Genomic DNA, 24348 nt, shown 5'->3' with positions numbered 1-24348 from the left:
CAGAGTCGAGATAATCGTTCTCTCAAAATTTATTGAGGGCTCAGTGCCAAAATCGATAGAATAATGTTACCAACTCACACCATCATAACAAATGAGTTCATTCGTTAGTTGAATCAATAAATCTCCAACAAGTGTCATACATCGACTTCTGACTTCTCCTTGGTCACCAAGTTGTGGTGGCCGACGCAGCTAAGTCATTGGTTTGGTTTGTCAAAGGTCTCTGGTTCGATTCCCGTTGTCGACACTTTTGGTTTTTTGTTTGACGGATGAACTTTTTTTGCAAATGAACCTCGAGAGAATAGTTCTATCGCCCATCTCGAGCTGTGTTCTCTGCGTCCGTGAATGGTACCACTATTCTCTCGACTCGAGACCATCATTCTCTCGGACTAGCGCTGCCAGTTTTGGGTGCAGGACCCCAAAATTTATGTTTTCCCTCGAGTTGAGGCTGCGCAGAAATTTTGTTGGTCGGTGTAATTAGAGAAAGGATCTATTTTGATCAGTACACAGAAATCAAAAGCCTAATGAAAACGGTATAAAAAAGAAGATTTACTCCAAAAGATTCAACCTTTATCTCCCGATAAACATCTTCCATTTGCATCGCACGGAACGCACATTTCTTATGCACTTGGCAATGCCAGCGCCAGCACGCCGGAATTTCCCATTCGAATCAGAGAAAAATGTACCTCCGTCGAGATTTTTTCTTTCTGTATTTCTTTCTTTTTTATTGCGCCCAGCTTCTTCACCTTCAAGAACACTTCGCCTCTGGAAGGTAGGCAACCGGCGCAACACTCATCTCGCCGGAATGCTGGCTATTTTCATGCTCCGCTTTTCTCACTCGAGTTCCTTATTACCCCGAACAGGAAGGGTGGGGGAATGTAGAAGGGGGGATGTTTTTCCTCCCATTTTTTTTCTGGGAAGGTTTAGCAGCGAAGAAATCGTTCAAGGGGGGAAAGGAATGTTGTCGTACTCACCTTTTGCTTGTCGTCGCTTTTTGCAATCGAAATCAAGACGTCGTCCTTGCAATTTTTTACGATGATGCTGTAGATTTTTATTTTATTCAGTTGAGGATTTTTTTTTTGCATATTTTTTTTGTACATTCCATAAGAACAGCAGCATCCGAAGAGAGAGAGCATGAAAAGGGGGAAAATAAACGGAAACAATTAATTAACTGAGCAAAGTGGTATGACATTTAGCGGAGCGAAAAGCGACATTTTCATTGTTTCTAAATGTCGAAGGCAATTCAGACAAGCATCAGAAGACCCTGAAGGCTTTCGTGATGAACAGCGAAAGTGACTCTGTTTTTTTTTGTTCGTGCCCAAGAATGGAAAACTGTTTGAGGCACTTTAGTGAGTAGGTGGTAAAGGTTAGTTTGGTGGCACAATTTGCACCAACTGTAAGTTTGCCTCGAAGTATTTATGCGGTTTTAATGATGTTGTCACATTTTGTTCAAACTATTATGAACTAAAAAAAAAAACTTTCAAATCATACAAAAATTTACCTCAAAAAAGTTTTTTGTTTTGTTTTTCACCCGACATTCAAAACGCTGAACTAAACTGCAGTAAGCAAACATAACCAAAGTTTCAAAGCAAGTGGAAGCTAGTGTGTACATCCCTCGGGGCTACCAGGAAAGATAAATAAAACAATGTTGCACGCTGTAGGTTTATGCGTTTTCCCTGTTAGAAAGTCGTACCACGTACCAGCGTTGAGGCATTAACAAGTGTATTCACTTGAGGCCACAAACTTCTCGACTTGAAGGACACATTCAGAAGTGGAAGTTCTTGTCGTTGCTTTGGGTGATGTGGTAGAAACCGACCAGGCAACTACAAGTGTGCAACCGAGCAAAAAAAAGAGAAAGATTGTTGCGGGAAAGAGCTTTTGAAGAGAAAACTATAGGGCGTCTCCATGAAAATAAATTGGAGAAAAACGGTTTGAAGGAGACGCTTGGTGTTGAACATTTTATTCGTGAGTTCAAAAGAGAAGTGAAAATAATTCAGTGCCGGTCGATGAATTTGATTTAACGCCTTCACAAATATTTTTTTATGATTTCAGAAATAAGGAAAATAGCCCAGGTAGATACAATATCCCTTTATATTTTGCAAATAACCGATTCAAATGATCTTCGACAAGTGGAATATGCTAGTTGGATTAAATTATGACAATTCAGAAATTCCCCACGGAAACAGCATGGCTCGAAAAAAAATTACGAAAACGGAAAATCTACCTTTTTTTACTTAAATTGCGATAACCTTAAAACTTTAGCGTTGACCTGTATATTTTTTTGTGAATCAAATGTTGCGTCTTTCCCATAATTTTGTTTTTGACCACATTTCAATATAACTCGTTGTTTTGATGATTTAAGCTAAAAATTTACTATCCAGGTTACTACCATCTACTGAACTACACTGAAAAAAAAATCTGTTTTCAGTTATGTTATAACTTATGAGTAATGTAATCAGTTTAGGGACCGTTCTTTTATTACGTAACGCAGTTGGGGGAGAGGGGGGGGGGGGGCTCACCTTCAAATTTGACTTATAAACTTTAAAATCAAAAAATCTCATAAAAGAGACGTGTTTTTTCTTTCAGTGTATTTTATTTTTCTCGGAAAGCCCGTCAAATTTCCTACAAATTTATCTTTGGCTACTTTTAGACACGATGCAACGGCTTCGAGGTACAGCAATATTTAAATTAAGAAATTCAAAAATTTTTCAAACACTTACGCCCTTGTCAAATGTCTTTATCGAGTAGTTTATACAAAATTTCATTGGAATCGAGGGTTGAGAAAAAAGCACCTAAAACATCTTTTGCTACCCAAACATCATCGCTTTGATTTCAAAGTTAACGCAGTTTTAGTGAAAAAGGTCGATTTTTTTCGTTTTCGTCATTTTCCCATTCCTGCGCGGGGCGCGTCGAAAAACCCAGTTTTTATATTCAAAAATTCGTATCTCGAAATATTAAAAACATGACTTCACATTTTTTTTTTTCATTTTTCTGATGTTATGTTAAATTATTCGAGGGATTCGCTAAAAATAATTTCAGACATAGGCTCTTTGGTTCCGAGACTTTCAAAACATTTCAAATTTTAATAAGACCTTTTCAAATGCTGGGCTAGATATTTGAAACTTCTCACTATTTTTCACTTAAAGCAGGGGTGCCCAAAGTTTTTGTAGGCCGTGCCAAATTTGAAGCTCAAATGAGCTTGCGGGCCAAATTTACAAAAAAGGTTATTAAAAAAAAATAACGTTATTTTAATTTAAAAGATTTCAAAAAATGTCAATTCAAAATAATGGAAACCTCAAAATAACGGTTTTTTGTCGGTATTGTTGATTTTATTGTTTCAGGTATTTGAAAAAAAAAGTTTTTAGCTGAATGTACTTGTGTTTAAAAAAAAAAAATAATAAAAAATGTTTTTATATTTCTAAAATGGTGACATTACAATTGAAAAATTCATCGAAATTCAGGCGTAATTTTATCTTTAAGTTTAGTGTGGCTAATGAAAAATCGTTGAGAGCCAGAATTTCAACATTTATTTCATCGAAAATACACTAAATTTCAAATTATTTTTAATAAACCCAAACATGCTTTAATGATTTTAAATGCAAAGGAATGCATATTTAATTAATTTCAGCTGATTACACTTAATTTTTTTTAAGTTTTGAAGTTTTTTGAAAATATATGTTTGCTTCTGGTTTTTCGAGGAAATTTTTTAATAATGGGGAAGGGTGGGTTTGTCGACGAAAGCTTTGTAACATAGTTGCAACAAACTTGATCCTTCGATTTCCACATTTTGTCTGATTATATCAGTTGTTAGTCAACCAGATTCGTCATCTAACTGTAATGAGTTCGAATCCCGAAGGAAATGCAATGTAAGTTTGAGGGTCAGTTCATAAAAGGGTCATTATGATTTGCAAATTAATAAAGAAAACATATATTTTTGCAACTATTACAGAATTTTACCTAAGTCAAACTTGAACGTTTTTTAAATATTTCCAAAAATGTTTGATGGAAGTTTTGACGATTAAATCGTGTGATATTTTTTTAATTATTCAATGTTTTGAACTGTGGGGATCAAAATATTGATACATCCTAATTATTTTTATATTATCAAAAAATAAAAAAAAAGATTCGCTTATAAATGTTTAAAGTAAACCTTAATTTAAAATCTCTTTACAAGTAGTCAACGGGTTATTTTATATGATCATCCAAAATGGGTCCGCGGGCCACAAAATATAACCTCGCGGGCCACGTTTGGCCCGCGGGCCATACTTTGGTCACCCCTGACTTAAAGCCTATCTAATACCCTCCCAAGTAACATTTTTTCCAGGAGTTCTACAAGAGCCCTTCAAGATAGCTACAGCATAGCAGTTTGGACCGCGGTAGGATAAAACTCTCTTCAAGTTCTCTTCCAAACTCCTAAAGAAGTTTTGAAGAGAGTATTATCCTACCGCGGTCCAAACTGCTATGCTGTAGCTATATTGAAGAGCCCTTGTAGAACTCCTGGAAAAAAATGTTGCTTGGGCTTTCATTTGCATCCAAGACAGCTTAAATCGGTTGAAATGGCACACAGTTATGATTTTTGAAAAAAGGTGTTTTTTGCGAAAATCGACGAAAATTGCCATTTTTCGGATCACCCTAACACGGCGTAGGTCACCCTAATGGTCAAACAAAAATACCGGTCTAATTATTTCGGCCAAGGAACCCCCAGAAATATTTTGAACCTGATCGGAGAACTTTGTTCTCGAATCACGTTTGAGAATAAAAAAAAATGTCCACTTTGGCATTTGGACCATCCCATTTTTTTTAAACAGTCTAGACTCGATTATCCGAAGCATCAATTATCCGGATAATCGAATCACCATCAAAAAAAATTCTTTCGTTTTTTTTCTTTTTCTTGTTTTAATGTTATCCATGTTATCCTAGGCCTATATAAGCCTTTTTTTGTGTTTATGGAGCCAATAGTACTCGAAAAGAACATTTGAGAAGGGCGTAAGGTATTTAAATATTTTTGTATTTTGCAATTTAAAAATTACTGTATCTCGAAGCCGTTGCGTAGTATCAAAAAGTGGTCTAAGACAAACTTTTAGGAAATTGGACGGGGTTTGTGAAAAAATACACTGAAACAAAAGTACACGGGACTTTTATGAGATTTTTTGATTTTTAAGTCTAAAACTAAAATTTAAAGGTGATGTCACGATTTTTTTTTCGTTCAAAATTTTTGAGGAAACACCCTAAAATGTTACCAAAAGTCTGACGAAAAATTTCTCTCCTAAAAAAAATACAAAAATCATTTACTGAAACTGTTTTTTTTTTTTTCAAAAGTGCTCTTAACATCAAAATTTGCAAAAACCGATAGTGAGAATCGATTCCCCAGACAATTTTACATAAAAATCTCAATATTGACCATTGTCCTATGTCCAATCCTTGGGAAGATACAGCGGTTTTAAAAATAAATATGTTGAAAAAAACGGGTTTTTTTGTGGTTTTTGGCAATTTCTATTTGACAGACTTGGTTTTTCAGTCTCGTTAATATTTTTACTGGAAAGCTCGTAACCAAAAACCAGAAAAAAAAACATTTTTCAACATATTTATTTTTAAAACCACTGTATCTTCCCAAGGATTGGACATAGGACAATGGTGAATATGGAGACTTTTATGTGAAATTGTCTGGGAAATCGAGTCTCACTACCGGTTTTTAAAAATTTTGACCTTTAGACCACTTTACAAAAAAAAAAACAGTTTGAGTGTTACCTCAAAAATTATGAACGAAGAGTTCTAGTTATAAACTATTGTCTTTTATATGTTTATAGGATCGATTAAAAAAAACTCTAGATTTCTATTAAATAATAAAATGCATATTTTTATAATTCATAACCGTTATATTGGCCGCCATCTTGGATTTAAAATATTTAAACCAATTTAGTGTAGTTTATAGGTCACACGTTATGCTTGACAATCAAAAAAAAGGCAACGAATTTTTTTTCCTGGTTTGATTACCCGAAGTGAAATTTTTCTGAGGCCTTCGTACAATCGAGTCTGGACTGTATTCGTTTTTTTAATTTACACCAAATCTGGTACTGGATTGTTGTAAGTTTTCCAATTTTCAGATGAAAAATCCAAATTTCAATCGCAAAAACCTTCTTATCTTAATAAAATGCATTGTTTCATCGGTTAGGCATGCTTTTTCGTTCACGAAAGCATTAGAGTAAACCTTTAAAAAACAGTTTTCGAACGTTTTTAGACTTTTTGGAGAAGCGATAAATTTACAGACTTAAGGAATATTCGAACAAACCCTAGATTTTTTGTTTAACAATAATCATTTTTTATAGATTTCTTGAAAACAAAAGTTCTAAACTTATTAAAATAAAACATTCATCTTTTTTTCGAATCTACATTTGGAGATGATAAATTGAATAAAAACAGAGGAATTCTCCCAAAAATAAACTATTTCTTTGCAAATTATTTTTTTGTAATTTTTATTTGAATGAAATTTGCATCATTAGTTCGTCCATAGTCAAAGAGTCCATAATAGCGTCGACGTTTGTTTTTTTTTATTTATATTTATTCAGATTTTCTTTTCCGTGAGTAGGATAGACTCATTGCTGACACATTGTTAACATTGTTTTGCTGGGCTTTGCTTGTCCGAGCAACTAACACATTACAAAATAAAACGATCCATGTTCTACTCACCATAACCTCCTTCAGGTCCTTGGTCTGCAGCTGGTGCAGTGGCTCGAGGAAGTTCTGCTTGATGTTATCGTCAAGCGAGTACTTCACATCGGCCATCTGTTTGAGCGAATCGCCCATCTCAACGAGGGCATTTGCTGCATAGGTTGGAATACGACGCGACGTGACGCAGGATGACACAGTTTTGTGTTGTTCGGGTTTCGCAGGAAATAGGTAGAATTCATGTTGGTTTTTTGGTTGGTTTTGATTGTTCGGATAGGGATGAAATAAAGCAAACGGGAGAAAAAAGAAAACTTAGTTATTCGGAAACGCAACGAAGCCCGGCCGGGAGGGGCATCCCGACAGGGTCGTGACAGAAAAGTGACATCCAGATAACTTAAAACTAAGGTAGGAAAGACGAAAAAATGAAAAATGTTTTGAAAATAGTGTTGTACACATTGATCGAAATAAAAACGTAAAAGAAAAAGAAAAAACACCATGGAGAGCGATTCATGAGCCATTCACAGAAATTACACAGCAAGTAGTGAGAGTGATTAGAGGGTAGGTTAGTATTTCGAGCACATTCACGTGGACAAAAGTGAAGTAGTATCCTAACTTTGAAAAGGTGAGAGATAGGGAGAGTGGTGGAAAGCACGAGAAGAAGCATCTGTTGTTTTTTTTCCTCGGATAAACTAAATCGTCTCTGTGTAGTTTGTTGGTCCTTTCGTACGCGTTGGTCGGAATTTGGAAGCTCTCCAAGAAAAATCGATTCAAGGACGTTTTGCCTAGCCTCAAATTGGTCCGTTTTGGTTGAAGGAAACAGAAAACATAACAATTGTGTACATTGTGTGCTGTTGTGTGAAGCGAGTTAAATGGAGATGCATTGGAATTGAGAAAAGTAGATTTAGATGAATAAAGTGAAAATCAAAAAGAAGAAAAAAAAAACAAGATTACTAAAACGCATGAAAAAATAGCTCAAAAGTTTTATAAGCGATTCAATTTTTACATCTTATTTCAACAAACCTTGGAGCATATTCATTTATTATTATCATTATTTATTTATTAATTTTTTTGGTAAGTTTTTTCTTATTTGTATCGGCAAAATATGTGGAAAACTAAATTTTTTTAAGTGTCTTTATTATTAATTATCTTTAATTATCCAAATTTAAATCGATTTTCAATAAAACGAAGAATGTAAATCAATTGGTTGTTGTATTCATAAAAATTTATTTAAAAAATGGGAATGAAGACTAACCAGGGAACGAACTTAGCCACCCAGTTTTGTAAAAAGTCAAGGGTGCTGTGCTTTAGTTGTCACCTGCCCCCAGTTTTTTTGGTGCTTATTATAAGCACCTCAGGTTGAAGGTGCTTATTTTTCCACTGATTTTTAAAGAATATTTATTCAAAATCAATTTACACAAAGGCGAAATCGGTTTCCTCTCGAAAAGTGAGGTGCGATGAAGAATCTGTGCTTTTTTTAAAGTGTTGGCAAAGGTGAATAAAAATTTTGTCTATTCTCAGACGAATAAAAAAAGCCTTCCCCTGCTGTTCCAAACCCTTCTAAAGTGTTTTTTGTGCACTATTTTGATCCGTGGAAATATGAAGAAATATTTTCATTGTCTGCAGGTCAAGTATCTAAATTACGCAAATTAGGAAATTGGTAAAAAAAATAATCAAAATGGAGAAAACAAAACCAGCTTTCAAGTGTGGCCTTTTCCCCGTAATTTCACTTGTTCGATTCCTTCTTTAAAACTCTTTACAATACTTTGAAACACGACAGAATTTAAACACCAGTTTTTCATTGTAGCACCAAGCACCGCACTTGATTTTTTTAAAGTGCGGTGCTTATCAAAGTTACCTTACTTCAAGTGCAGGTTCTTATTTCCCTTCCCTGAGACTAACATTTTATAAGGACCAAATATTCAATATTACGATCTTTTGAAATGATAGACTGAATTTCAAAATTAAAAAAAAAACGAAAAAATCAGATAATTTTATCACCGTTTTATTTTGAGCAAACTTTATAAAATTCGGAAATACAGCCAAACGCAATTCAATCTCAAGACTCAGGAATTTTTTGAAAGCTTTTGTTCTAAGGATATCTTCTCAAAATATATGGATTGAATAAATTTTTAGGCCTTTTTTAAGGTCACACTCATTTATGGTAAAAATAATCTTTGAAAAATTTAAGTTTAAATTAGTTCCATCAAATTTGTGTAAAACTTGTACTCAATGTAAAAAACAAGATCAAGGAACCACTACAAGGAGAGATGAACACTACAGACACTATTGGTCAATAAGAACTATCAGGGGTACTAAGCATGTGTATATGTGAAGCACACAGTTAAAAAAGGTAAAATATACGGCGAGTTGAAAGTTTGGCAGATGTAAATTTACCTCATTTTAGTTTAATTTATTTAAGAGTGAAAAATAAAATTGCTTTGAAAAAGGTAAACTTTTACAACGCAGTTTTACAGTTTTGCGATGTGAAATAACAGTTCAGTTTTACATAAAAAAAAATGTAAAATTTGCATCCTTTTGCATGTAATTTCGTTGTGTACATGTTAAATTCATGCAAAATTACTCTAATTTATCGATGAAAGTTAACCTCTTTTTTAATGTTATTTTATCCTAATTAATTAGAGAAAACGAAAATTTGTAAACGCTAATGTAATTTTACTCAGTTTGTGATATGAAGTGAAACAGTAAAAAAAATGTTACATAAAAAAACATGTTAAGTTTTAATCCTTTTCGCTGAAATTATTTTGCTACTCGTTAATTCATGTAAAATTACTTTAACACAAAGGCAAATTAACATCTTCAAATTTTCGAATCGCTGTAGTTTCATTCATTTTGTGAAAATTGGAAAATTGTCAGATGTAAATTTACCTCTTCTCTGTAATTTTTTTAAGCGAGGAACATAAAATAACATAAAAAAAGACATTTTGTCATTTACTCAATTTGTGATGTGAAATAACAGTGTTATTTTACAAAAGAAACATGTAAAATTTCCATCTTTTTCAATGAAATTTCATTTTCTACATGTTATTCTATATATAAAAAAAATCGATGGTTTTGCTCGAACGCGAATCAGTTGAACACGGAATGTCGGATCAAGGCACTTTTTGTTGCGTTAGGTTCGTGTAAGCCCAAGGAAGGATAATGTGCCAAAAAAATTACCACTTTGGCCACTCTGGGACCGATTCCGGAGCATCTGCAGATTGTATGGGAAAATTTGCGTAAAATCAAATTTTGACCACAGGAGGCTGAATAAACGACTCAGCTTTACGTCAAGACGAAGTTTGTCGGGTTAGGTTTGTTTAATTTAAAATGAATTCAATTGGCCGATGTAAATTAATCTCTTTTTATGTCATTTTATCTAAATTAGAGAGTAGACAATAAAATTACATTACATTTTTAGTAATTTATTTCTACTCCGTTTTCTATGTGAAATTTTACAGTTTTTTCTTATACAAACAAAAATGAAGTATAATTTTACATAAGAAACACGTAACATTTCCATACTTTCCATGTATTTCATTTTTTACAGATTAAATAATGTATAATTACTTCAAAACAAAGTTAAATTGGCATCTTCACATTTTCAACTCACAGTAATTCAACTTTTGTTTAACAGTGCAAAACCAAAGAGGAAAACGATGATCGCATAAGGAAACCAAAAACAAAACAAAAAAAACATAAAGGTATCAACTTGTAGTAACAACGATAACTAGTTCGTTCAAAGAGCTTAGCATTTTAGAATGGAAAAAAGGGAGAATAAGACGTTTTGCGGTTTTCTTCTTCCTCCTCACACTAAGCCCGATAACCTGTCTCAGTCTCGCTAGTATAAGAGTATAGAAATGGGTTAATAGATGACACACACACGGCTTCTTGGTTAGCTTGGGGTTGGGTTAATCTCTATAGATTGTCAATGGTCAAGATGTTTTAGGGGAGAAAGGTGTCAAAGTTTATTTTTTTGTTGATTTTGATGTATTTTTATTTTAAGTGCTCTGACACCTTTCTTTAAGCGAATTATTTGCCCGTCAGCGGTGACATTTAGTGAACATTGAGGCTGCCTGTACACGCTGATTTGCACGCTTGACAAAACATATCGTGTTTGTCACACACACACAGAGGAAAACACGCACACTCTTGAGCATATGTCTGGGCTATGTACATAAAACAAAAGTGAGAGAAGGGGGCAATTTCGCACTGTTAGCTGATTAGCTCACGGCGGGTTCAGAGAAATCAATAGAGAAAAATAATAAGATCATTCAACAAAAAAGAAGGGGGGAAATCGGGACAAGTGGACAATCTTTCTTCCGGGTTTTATTTTTTTTTTTGATAATATAGACATATGTGAGTGTGGGTGTGTTAAAAGCTATCAAAGCGCTTACTTATATATATGTGTGTGTGAGTTGTGTTATATTTATATTGATATTTATATCGCAAAAAGGAAAGAAACGACAACGAAAAGGGCGACAAACGTCGGAAATGGGCACACTTACCGAAGATACTGTCTTCGCCGAGCTTTTTACCGTATGTCAGCATACAGTCGGCCAATATACCTTCTGGTTGTGGATAAGTATTACTTTTAGCTTGACCTGATAATTTAGAAATACCTTTGACCGCTGCCATCTTCGCTCTGGCCGTCGGATTTGGTTGCAAGTATTCTTTCGTTTTTGCTTGCAACTCTTCGACCAGTTCTACGGTGACGTCTGTTTTCTGGAAAAACGTTAGAAAATGTTGTATAATGTCACGAACCAAACAGCTTACTACAAGCTGAAATCCCTATCTTAACTTGTACTCCTTGCAATTTGCTAACTATATTCAAAGAAAATCCTTAAAATATCAGCGATAGAAAACGAACAACTTACTCTTTCCATTTCCATAAAGTCCAGGTCGAGTTTGGTGCCCTCGGCACCACCCATTTTTTCCGTGACATACTGCAAGAAAAAAGAGAAAAGAAAGCATTTTAAAAAAAAATATTACAAAACAAGAAACATTTTTTTTTGTTTTTCATCAACTTTTGCTCGCAACTTTGTGTGTTCCAATTTCCCGATTGAATTATATTGACGACCTCCTTTCGGTGCGGGAAAGGCAAAAAGTTGCACTGCTGCAGGTTTTCCCGCTTGACCAGTGAATGTGGAGGAAAAACATAAATAATCCTCCTTGTTAAAGGAAGAGGAAAAAGCATCCCCGAGCAGGCGGAAATAACTTGGGAATAACATTTTTTGTTATTAGAAAATACTAGGCCAAAAACATTTTATGTTCATTTACAAAATTTGTTATTCGTCGTTATGATTTTTTTGTTATAAGATTATAGTAATAACAGACTTTTAGTTATTCTTGGAACGAATCTTTGTTACTCTTACTAATTTGATCATCCCAATAACAGTTGGAGTAACTTTTTCCATAACAAAAAATGTTATTCCGAAGTTGTTTTGGCTTTCAACTAATATCAGGCCAATAGCAAGTTTTGTTATGATAACAGAAACTGTTATTAAATCCTTATGCAAAAATTGACTTTTTAAGAAGGGAATCTTCTTAACACTTTTTGTTATTTGAACAGTTTTTTTTTTATTGAAATGGCATGAATTTCTTTATTACCGCCTGTCCGGGTCGAGAGGAAGCAGATCAGTAGTGCGGTGCCTGTGTGGACGCTCAGTCCTGTTTTTTCGTGTTATTTTTCGTCTCTTTTGTGTCGCTGTTCGAGTGCGAGTAGTGCGGTGCCTGTGTGGATGCGCAGTCCTGTTTTTTTTTCGGGTTATTTTCCGTCTCTTTTGTGTCGCTGTTCGAGTGCATGGGGTGATTGGTCATTATAATTAAATAATGGCATCAGTAGTGCGGTGCCTGTGTGGACGCGCAGTCCTGTTTTTTTTTTTTCGTGTTATTTTCCGTCTCTTTTATGTCGCTGTTCGAGTGCATGGGGTGATTGGTCATTATAATTAAATAATGGCATCAGTAGTGCGGTGCCTGTGTGGACGCGCAGTCCTGTTTTTTTTTTCGTGTTATTTTCCGTCTCTTTTATGTCGCTGTTCGAGTGCATGGGGTGATTGGTCATTATAATTAAATAATGGCATCAGTAGTGCGGTGCCTGTGTGGACGCGCAGTCCTGTTTTTTTTTCGTGTTATTTTCCGTCTCTTTTATGTCGCTGTTCGAGTGCATGGGGTGATTGGTCATTATAATTAAATAATGGCATCAGTAGTGCGGTGCCTGTGTGGACGCGCAGTCCTGTTTTTTTTTTTTCGTGTTATTTTCCGTCTCTTTTATGTCGCTGTTCGAGTGCATGGGGTGATTGGTCATTATAATTAAATAATGGCATCAGTAGTGCGGTGCCTGTGTGGACGCGCAGTCCTGTTTTTTTTTTCGTGTTATTTTCCGTCTCTTTTATGTCGCTGTTCGAGTGCATGGGGTGATTGGTCATTATAATTAAATAATGGCATCAGTAGTGCGGTGCCTGTGTGGACGCGCAGTCCTGTTTTTTTTTTCGTGTTATTTTCCGTCTCTTTTATGTCGCTGTTCGAGTGCATGGGGTGATTGGTCATTATAATTAAATAATGGCATCAGTAGTGCGGTGCCTGTGTGGACGCGCAGTCCTGTTTTTTCGTGCTATTTTCCGTCTCTTTTGTGTCGCTGTTCGAGTGCATGGGGTGATTGGTCATTATAATTAAATAATGGCATCAGTAGTGCGGTGCCTGTGTGGACGCGCAGTCCTGTTTTTTCGTGTTATTTTCCATCTCTTTTGTGTCGCTATTTGTGTACATGGGGTGATTGGATTTCTTCTGATTCGTGTTGTTTTCATCTCTTTTGTGTCGTTGTTTGTGTGCATGGGGTGATTGGTCTTCTTCTTCTTCTTTTTTCTTTATTTTTAGTTCGCGCGTTCGTTGGCCAATGAGTTTATTTTTGTCCTCTTTACATAGTTTTCGATAGAAACGATCCGAATTCTTTTTTTTTCGAGACAAGCAAGTCGTATTGCTGGATTAAGTCCTTTCTATATCATCGATGATCGGAAGGCACGCCGACGAATATGTTTTAAGGCTTATGATATAAAATCATTTTAATGAATAAAACCCTTCTTACATCACCGTTGATCGGAAGGCACGCCGACGAAGAATTTCTGGAGGATCGCGGTCGAATTAATACTATATTTAAAATTCTAGATAGCTATCTTTCGGATTCGATTGTGAGTAGCGGGACTTCGCGGTTACTATGCAACGTATTTTTTGGAGTCTTTTTATATTTTAAATTTATAAGTCCTTCTTTTATCATCGTTGATAGGAAGGCACGCCGCCGGTTAAGTTCGTTTAAGTTATTGTTTTAATTTCATTACAATCGGTTACGTGGTGTCCTGTTTTCTTTTCGTTTATATTCGTTGATCGTAATAATTTATTCCAACTGGCAGCTTTAGTATTAACTCATCTACTATTTTTGACATTTGCTCGCGTTATCTTAATTGTACCAACAGTAAAAATATACTGATAAGCCCAGCCCATAGCACTACCGCTCGGTTGGCACGCGTTCGATTAAAACAAACTTTTTAAATAATCAATTATTTATCTTTCCGCAGCCGGCTGCCTAAGATTTAAAATTTCAACCGATAAACAAAATGCTCATGGTCACATCACTGCCACTCGTGAATCCTGACCTCATACCCATCTACTAACCCCCTCAAAACTCATGTGATACTTTGTCGGAGAAGCAGTCGATTGGGCGGTCTCTATCACTCAAGTATCGGACTAACATTCCCATCCACTTCCCCGTGACCCTACCACTGGTCGTGGCCGGCGCCGGTATTGATCAGCATGATAGGGGCCTTTGAGAAGTTGCGAAGCGAGGAAAGATAGCACCCACTTATCTTCCACGGCTCGTGGATGTAACTTCTGGAGGTCCTGGTCAATAACGGAGTAGCAACTGCGGGTGGGCACCTATGCTTATGCTTATGCCTGTCCGGGTCGAGAGGAAGCACGCTGCCGGAGGATCAATAAATCTGGTTTGATGAGATTTTTTGCAGCGAAAATGGTAACACAAAAGTAAGCGTCAGCAGTAGGTATTGTTCTTTCGTGAAATTAAGTGATAGTTACAAGATTTTTTAAACTGTTTAACTTGGTACGGTAGCAGTACGCCGAATTGTATAATTTTAAACAAACAATAGTTCTAAGAAACACCAAAGACAAGTGGAAAATAAAAATAGAACAATTCTCTACGGCCGATTTCGACATTTTGTTTTTTGTTTTTTTTTTATTTGGATCAAACTTTGTTGAGGCCTTCCCTATGACCAAAGAAGCTATTTTGTGTCATTGGTTCACCCATACAACTCTCCATACAATTTAGGCTGCTGTCCATACAAAAATGGTTCGTAAATATTTAAACAGCTGTAACTTATGAGTGTATTTTTTGATCAATTTGGAGTCTTCGGCAAAGTTGTAGGTATTGTTGAGTACTATTGAGAAAAAAATAGGTACACGGACAAATACCTATTTTTTAAATAACAGTTTTTTCACAAAAACTCAATTTCCCAAAAAACGTATTTTTTTTATTTTCGAGATTTTTAACATGTTTTAGGGGATAAAAGCCCGCAACTTTTGGGCCATAGAAAAGTTTGGTCAAAAAATCTGCCACCAAGTTAGGAATTTTTAAAATAGTTATATTTGGAAAAACTCGAAATTTTTCTCATAAAAAAATTTAATTTGCAATCGAATTTTGATGTTTTGATAAAGGGCTCCGTTTTCAAGATATAGCCACCGAAAGTTGGATTTCCAACGAAATAATTGCAGTTTTTCGATTTTTAAAAATAGTGACCATGAGTAACCATTTCTAAAAATATTTTTATTGAAAAGTTCAGAAAATTTGCTATGAAAATGTCAAAGAGACATCGAAGATTGGACCTCTGGTTGCTGAGATACAGCTGCTTAAAGAAAAAGAAACATAAAAAATTATTTTTTGTAGGTTTCACCCAAACAACCCATTATTTTCTAATGTCGATATCTCAGTAACAAATGGGCCGATTTTCAATGTTATAACATGAAACATTTTGAAATTTTCCGATCTTTTTGAAAACAATATTTTGATTTTTTTGAATCAAGACTAACATTTCAAAAGGGCGTAATATTGAATGTTTGGCTCTTTCTTTTTTTTCTAAATATTTTTAGAAATGGTCAAAATCAAAAAATCTGTAAAGTACTTTTCATTTTTTTCAAGATTTTTTGACCATACTTCTCTATAGCTCAAACGTTGCGGGTTTTTGTCCCCTAAAACATATAAAAAAAATCTCGAAAATCAAAAAATACGTTTTTTTGGGAAATTGAATTATTGTGAACAAATGATAATTAAAAAATAGTATGGAGACTTGTATGGGTGAACCAATTACACAAAATAGCCCCTTTGGTCGTAGGGAAGGCTCCCACAAAGTTTAAGCCAAATAAAAAATACAAAAAAATCTATTTCCGGTTTTGGTAGAGAGTTGCTCAATAGTCAAAAACAAACATTGAATATTTGTGAAAATGAAAATAAGTCATTGTAACAAAACGAGTCTGTACCATGATTTATTTGTCAACAACCACAATAAAGCTTTTCGCAAATTATTCAAATTAGCTGTGGCATCTAATTTGATTGACTTAAGCAAAAGACAACTTTTCATAATTATAACGTCACAACGATCAATCATGAAATGCCACAACAAGATAAATCAATAAAAACTTCGCCTCCTAATCCCCACTTCTCAACTTCAACCAACAGGACCACGTGCCTCCACCAATATCTGGCTTAGTCCAGCTCGGGCACGCTTCCGGCTCTCCCATCATAACAATACCGACCGACCGAAAATGGGGCAAAATTTAATTTTCTCTCAATCATCTCGCTAATTTAATTTGAAATAAATTAATCCTCTTTACGGGGCTCCCCGTTCGACGTTTTTCCGTCGAAGTCTGCCCTGGCCAAAAGATGTGCTGCTACGAAGCTCTCTATAGCAAAAAGCGACTTTCCACGGAAGACAAAACACAGGTCAGCAGCAGCAGCTGGTCACTGGAAAAGCTGCCACTTCGTCCCGTTTTCTCTGCCCGCAGACACACAAAGAACAATTTTCACCACCCAAAGGAAAAAGGCGGACGAGACGAGAATATTGTGCATATTAGGCGAGCGTGCCAAAAGGGGGTGTTTCCAGAACGAGGGTACACGTTTCAGGGATAAATTTTGGCAGCTTGCAAATTTAATGACTTCTTTTTGTTTGAGTGAAGTGCTTTTTTGCAGATGAATGTTGAGACATTTTTTTAAGGTATTAAAATTTCATTTTGATTTTGCAGAAAGAAAATTAGAATAGCTACAATTGGTTCATCTCTCCTACCGAAAAGAAAAAAAAATCATTCGTTTCACGCTATTGGCGGTGGTGCAACGCCAGCAGTTCTTTATGGTCAGACCATTTCGAAGTTTTCTTGTTATTGAAGTATCCTTTGGCAAAGCGGATTTAGTGCATTACCGTATATCAGTAAAACCATACACAAAATTTATTCAATTAAAATTTAAATTACACAATTCGACATTTTAAGTTGATGTCAGTAAAAACTTAAGTTTCGTCAAGGTATCATAGATTTGGCCTCCCTGAACATACTCCAATCGACATAATTTAATTTAAGTGAATTTTATACGAAAGCATAAAGTTGTAAATTTAGGTCATAATTGCGTCACCAAGCGCCTCCACGGATTTATTATAAGAAAGTTTGATTCAATGGAGACGCTTGGTTTTTTTAAACGACTCAATAGCATTTGAAACCAACATTTACCAAGTTGTGTTTTCGCAGGAAATCCACTAAAATTCATTTCTGTCGATTCGGGGAGGCCAAATCTTAACGAAACTGAAGCGTTTAATTTACTCACATCAACTTCAAACATGTCGAGATGTGTTATGCAAGTAACGAGTTAACTTAATTCAAACTAAAAAATGCAGCACAGCAAAAACTATACCTGAAACATTTTCTGACAATTCAGACAACGATTTTTTTTATTTAGATTAAAGAAACAAGTTCATATGAACAAACGTAAATGATTAAGGCCATCCAAATGCAGTGTTGGTATTCTCGCGCTACCACGAGAAAAATTCCTCTCTTTCGCGTTCTCACATGGAAACCCAAAATATGACAAAAATCGATTTTTTGACACTTTGATCTCTTTCAAATGCAACATGGCGCTAATAATTGCGCCTTTTCGAGATATTTAAATTAAAAATTTGCTTCTTTCTTACTTTAACATGACTGTAACTTTTGACCATTGAGTCCAAATTTACAAGTTGCTTAGATTAGCAATCCCAACAGCTTTCTAGAAGACAAAAAAATCCCAAAAATATTCCTAAAAAGTTAGACAAAATCACCCTAATCGCGAACTACCCTAATTTTTTACCAAACCAAAAGTTGCCCCTTTTCATTTGCAATAACTCTACTTAAGCTCCAAAACATCACCATTTTACGGAAAATCCATTTTCCACTAAATTTTGCGATCTGCACCACTGTGCATTGGTCCAATCTACAATGTCTTTGAGGCAAATTTGTAGGATATTTTCAAAAAAATATTTTGAGGGATGGTCAATTGTGTCGTGATTTCTACAGGTTAAAAAAAGTCGCGTTTTTAACCAAAATTTAAAGCCATTTTTAAGTAACTTTTTTAAAAATAGTCGCAGTTTTTCATTTTTTTTAATAAGTGCACATGTTTGCCCACTCTTTTGTGAAAAAAATCTCCATGTATATTTTTTTAATTTTGTTAATACGACCCTTAGTTGCTGAGATATTGCCATGCAAAGGTTTAAAAACAAGAAAATTGATATTTTCTAAGTCTCACCCAAACAACGCACCATTTTCTAACGTCGATATCTCAGCAACTTATGATCCGATTTACAATGTTTAATTATGAAACATTCGTGAAATTTTCCGATCTTTTCGAAAACTATATTTTCATTTTTTTAAACAAGACTGTCAGTTCTAAAGGGCGTAATATTGAATGTTTTTTTTAAACATTAGCATGGCAATATCTCAGCAACTAAGGGTCGTGTCGACAAAGTTCAAGAAAACAAAATATAGAGAATTTTCTCAGCTTTTCAAAAATATCTTTTAAAAAGTGGGCACACATAAAAAATGAAGAACTGCGACTATTTTTTTTCCAAAAAAGTTATCTAAAAATGGCTTTAACTTGAAAACGGTGCACTTTATCAAAATTTAACAAAGTACTTTAAGATTGCAAACTTCATTTTACATCGAAAAATGAAGTTGAAAAATTTTTGCGACCAATATCTTGATTTTTTTTTTTTTTTTTGAAAAAATCAGTATAGATTCAAAAAATCATATTTCGGTCCTAGTTTTTTTTTTTTTGCACAACCTGGAAATTTCTGAAAAGTTGGCATTTAATGTTCCCTAAAACATTTAAAAAAATGGTTTTTTTTTTCAAATCAAGTTTTAGTAACAAATATTTAAATCAAAATCATCAAATTTTTTTGCCGTGTATCATTATTTTTCAGTGTAGTCCTTATCCATACCTACAACATTGCCGAAGACACCATTTTTGTATGGACAGCTGCCAAATTTGTATGGAAAATTATATGGTCAAACTAATGATGCAAAATGGCTTCTTTGGACATACCGAAGGCACCATAAAAGCCGGATTAAAAAAAATAAAAATTAAAATTAAAAATAAGAGACAAATTTCGTAGAGAATTGCTCATATGTTCTAGACAACAAAAATGACAAAAATTTGGGCTATGGCATAAGTTAATCAAAGTTAATTTCCCAATTTTTGGATTTTTTTTTTTTTTTTTTGAAAACGTGGAAAATAGGTAAATAACGTAATTTGATAACGTGCATCGTTTTCAAGTTGTTCGAGTTAACTTGAAAACGGTGCACTTTATCAAAATTTCACAAAGTTTGATTTTAGATCAAAAAATGAAGTTGAAACATTTTTGCGACCAATATTTCGATTTTTAGAAAAAATCAGTATTGATTCAAAAATTCATAACTAGGTCAAAGATTTTTTGCGCAACCTGGAAGTTTCAGCCGGATAAAAAAAAATACAAAAAAAACGAATGACCGAAATCTGAGAGAATTGGTCATATCCAAAAATGAAATTTTCAATAATGATAATTTTGCGCAATGCGATATTTTATGTGAAAAGTCGAATTAAAATGTGCTAAATGTCTTTTTAGGACATTTTGAAGTCACGCAAAGTTACAACCTTTTTCATAAATTTTTCCACAAAACAAATAAAAATCGATTGAAAAAATACAGAGAGCTTAATCAAAAAAATATCAGACCAAGGAATGAAACTGATCTAGTTTAAGGAGCACACAATTTCTCGCAGATTTTTTTCATTCTCTATACGAGCTGTGATAAAACGGAAAGAAGGGTGAGAGGTCACAACGGCGAACCACGACCGGTTCAAAAGGCCAGACCAAGCGGCGCAGCACGTGCCTTTGGCGTTGGAATCGTTTGACCAGGCTTCTTCGTTGGCTCGTGTTGGTTACTCAGGTGGATAAATAATTAAAGTTTAGCGCGATTGTGGAAAATTGATCTCGGTGTGGGGGATTCTTTTAATCTTGAGGAGATTATCTTTCGAGATTGGTTTGGAGGAGATTGATGTTATAAAAAACTTTGAGGTCTCATCAATCATTTTAGTCTAAAATAAATACAAAAAGTGCTAAATGTCCAAGGTAAAAATTCAGATCAGAAATTTATGACACAAAACATAGAAAACCATTTCGAGTATTATATTCCGAGCTGTCGCCACTCTTTTGGAGCATAAACCACAAAACCCATTCATGCACAAAAAACAACTGTCTTCTATTCAGATAATCAGCTTTTCACTTCTTGAAAGAAAACATTTCTGGGGCGCCACAACCAAAAACTCATACACAAGACACATTACACACATTCGTTCCGACAGATGGCAGAAGGGGGTGAATGAAGAGATTTTGACGCTGCTTCCGCTCACGTTATGGAATGAAAAGTATATTTTATCCAAAATTATGATGCCACTCTCGCAGCACAGACAAACCCCATTTTTTGAGAGTCGACTTAAAATTTTGCTCACATAAATTTCCGATATTTTTTCCCAAATAAAAAAGTTAAAAAAAATTCAAAAAATATTAAATAACACCAACTTATATAGACAGATTATGATGCAACTCCACAGGCACAGACAAAACTTATTTTTCGAAAGTTGACTAAAGCTTCTGCTGACTCAAAGTAGAATTATTTAGAAAAATAGAAAAAAAAATATGCTGCTTTGACAAAATATTAACAAAAAAGCACAAACTTGTTAGATAGATGAAAACATCAAATCGCTCTAGAAGATCATTTCAACTTGATAACAAGTCTCATAATACAAATCCTCCTTTTCTCTCCAACTGTCTAACACTTGGAAAACTCAATTGCAACCGTTTTTTTCTATTCTTTTTATCTCTCTTTCTTTTAACTCATCGCGTTGTTTCATTCGAGGCACGTCCTCGTGCCAACTTTTCACGGTCCATTAGACTTTGGCACACGAAACCAACCAACACTCCCACACTTGGGGTGACGCGACGCTTGATGGCGAAAAGGATTCGAAATGAAATTCGACCCAGTTGGTTGGTTGGCCATGGTCGTCCCCCAAGGATTAATAAAATTAATGTGTGGAAGAGCTTATTTTGATATGTTGTGATTGAATTTCCGGACCCCTTTTTGGGGAGTTTGGCGTGTTGGGGTATATGATTTATGTTTAAATATGTAACAGTGCTGAGTGCATGTCAGAGAGATGAGCCCGGAGGGAGCTTTTTTTGGTGGAAAATGTGATTATATTATCACAAAACATGTTGTCTCTATTTATAAAAGGCTTGAGAAGCACTAACAACATTATTTTTTGATGAAAATTTAAAAGCAATGTTTTAACAAGTATTATGAATACAATTACAATATATTACAATATATTCTACAAATTTGTCTTAAATTAAAATTTTATATTTTTTTCCTAATTTCGCCTCTCACCTCAGTTGGCCTGGGTTCGATCCCAGTCGATATCGGTTCGTATTTTTCAAATAAGATTTATTAGGTCACTCCAGCTGGACTCGCAATCCAAAGATCGTAAGTTCAAATCTCTTAGTGGAAGGCGGATAGGTTTAAAAAGAGCCAACAATTTTCCAGTTCAAATGTTTATCGCATAATTGAAATGAAAAATCCTCTCCAATTTATTAGCTTTGCACGTGTGCAGCCGCACTTCTCCCAAGGCAACCATTAGAGCAGGCTCAAAGGAGAGCACTCTTTTTTGCTCTCCACCATTATCGTTGTCCTCGACGTCGTCCTGGAGCCTCCATTTCTGTATGGGTATGTGTGTGTAGTGCTTCATAGTTTGTGTGTGTATGAATGGGGAAAAAAGAGCCCTGTTCGTGACCTATTTATTGCTCCCGTAACGAAACATTCCCCATCTTCATCACCATCGCTCCTGTGGTCGACGTCGTTATTGTGACTATAATGCACAAATACATCCGCGCACGAGTGCTCCCGCTGCAAATACACAGAAAGGGTTCGAGAGGCTGTGTGGTATAGGGTGGTTAACCCTGCCCTTCGCGGTTTTCCACGAAGATTGAGCCAGAAAGTCAATAACCCTTGGTGGTCAGGCATAAAAACGAAAATTTAAATATCAGCTCCTTGAAATGATTTAATCACAGAAACACAAAGGACAGTTAGTTTTACTACCATTTGAAATGGATGCAAATGCTTTTATTTTATTTTATTTTTTGAAATATATATATTTTTGCAATTTCGTCGAATTCTCGAACTACGAAACGGCCTTCTTTTTCTACCAAAAAAAATAACAGTGAATTAATACCTTTCATTACCAGTGCTGAAAAATTCTACTTTTCAGCACTAGTATCGAAAAGTAAAATTTGTCTAATCTAATCTAATCAAACACAAGTGCAGCCACTCCGAAGAAAGTATCCTGGAAGAACATGTGAAAAGATTACGCCCTTGTCAATATTAATGATTGTAGTACGTTCGAGCATCCCCGAGCTGTACTACACTCATTAAAGCGGCCAGGCCTACCACGCTGCATTAACTGCAGAGAGGATTCTGTGAACGGATCACATTTCACTGAATCTACAGTGGAGAAAGCATGCGTGGACATACCGTACCAAACGCTCGGAATATCGAAAAGTCACATTTGTCAATATGTTAACGTTACTTTTTTAACGATTAATTTACCTTACACATGGATGTTTGACATAAAATTCCATTCAAAAAGCGTTAAAAATGAAAAGGAATTGCAAAATAATCAACTCGTTGCTAAAAGAAGATTTTTTCAGCACTCGTCGTATTTATCGAAAAAATCTTCTTTTTGCATCTTGTTGCATAAACTAAAAATCTACCTTTAATTAACTTCAAGAGGTTTTAAAATATTTAAACACTAATTTAGAAACTGCATTAAGTAGTTGTAAAAAAAACTGCCTTACACAATAAAATTTTTTAAATAGCGACGTTATTTTGTGAAAGCTTTAAAGTTTAGACCGGTTAACCATCTGTGAAAATGACCAAAAATCGATTGTTCAATTAACGAAAATGCAATCCACTACCGAAGTTTGGTTGGTTTTCTCGAATGGAAGAAATTTCAGTCTGTCAAACTGTTCAGCAGTTGGAAATTTGGTAAACTTTATTTAATTTTGTTAAACAAAATCTGATAGTAAGAAAAACGAAGAAAACAGAAAAGTTTTCTAATTGTCATACGATTCTTAATAAAAAAAAATCTGGGTGTAAAAAAATACCTCCAATATTCAATTTAAGATATTTTGTTTATTATTCAATTGATTATCATTTTTACCCTCTACTGCCCAATTTTATTTTTTCGAAAATTTTTATTTTTCCCGTGTTCAGGAGGTCATTTGGAGCAACTTTTGTTCTACGAAAAACTTTACTTCACTTGGTTTATGTTTTTCTTGTTTCATTTTTAGTATTTTAATTTGCATTTATGTTGTTTAGTTTATGTTTGTTTTTGGTAGTATTTGGCCTATTCTACTACCTCCTATCATTACATTTTACCTATCGATTTATTTCATGTTTTTACAGTCACTTTTTCAATTTTTTGCTTGTTTTTGTCTTTCTTACTAAAGAAAGGTATAGGTTTTACTTTAAGCCAGGACGTCATTTCCAGCTTCGTAAATATGTCGATTCAGCATGAATTTTAAACCGAAAAATCGCTAAAAAATCACACTGCATCGATTTTCGACGCTCTATCGATTCACCTTGATAGAACTCGTCTATCTCGAACCCTCGAATTTTGAGAAAATAAATTCCGTGGAGGTCGAGTGATGTTCGTATGTGGTAAAATTTTGCAAAATTTTGTGTCGCGCCGTTCTCAGCTCCCATAAATCCGATTTCGATTCTCCTAAATGCAGATGAAAGCTAGTGTGCTGAACCTGGGCGAGTTGCCGCGCAAATTTCGAATTATCCATCTGTTTTCGGATGCGGCCAGACTTTTCCAGAAAATACACAATTTCCAAATGAAAATATGGTCCAATTTTTTCATTTACATATCTTTTATTTATCTCAAAAATTGCATTTTTCGAGCTCTACAACCTCCCAAATTTTCATCCAGATTCATAATATGGTTCTGGAGTTAGAGCCGTTTGATTGACCTACCATAAGAAACAAAATCCCTAAAAAAAGAGGGCTTTTGTTAATTTG

At 34.8% G+C, this 24348-nt stretch overlaps 1 protein-coding gene across 14 annotated transcripts in view; it reads right to left on the bottom strand.

Moving 5' to 3' along the window:
* Positions 1-24348, bottom strand: part of LOC120418138 (endophilin-A) — a 141119-nt gene that overhangs the window by 34769 nt on the left and 82002 nt on the right. For 12 of the 14 annotated variants that reach the window (XM_052708794.1, XM_052708796.1, XM_052708792.1 and 9 more), the window contains exons 3-6: positions 11538-11606; positions 11169-11385; positions 6685-6818; positions 972-1038 (exon numbers count right to left, since the gene is read on the bottom strand). In XM_052708794.1, coding sequence (XP_052564754.1) covers positions 972-1038; positions 6685-6818; positions 11169-11385; positions 11538-11606 — 487 coding nt within the window. The remainder of the gene's footprint in view (positions 1-971; positions 1039-6684; positions 6819-11168; positions 11386-11537; positions 11607-24348) is intronic. The other 2 variants (XM_052708798.1, XM_052708806.1) reach the window with 1 other exon arrangement.

The sequence above is a fragment of the Culex pipiens genome, chromosome 2 (assembly GCF_016801865.2).
Source record: "Culex pipiens pallens isolate TS chromosome 2, TS_CPP_V2, whole genome shotgun sequence".
Classification (NCBI taxonomy): domain Eukaryota; kingdom Metazoa; phylum Arthropoda; class Insecta; order Diptera; family Culicidae; genus Culex; species Culex pipiens.
Note: the sequence above shows the minus strand (reverse complement) of the source record. Positions and strands in the feature narration are given on the sequence as shown.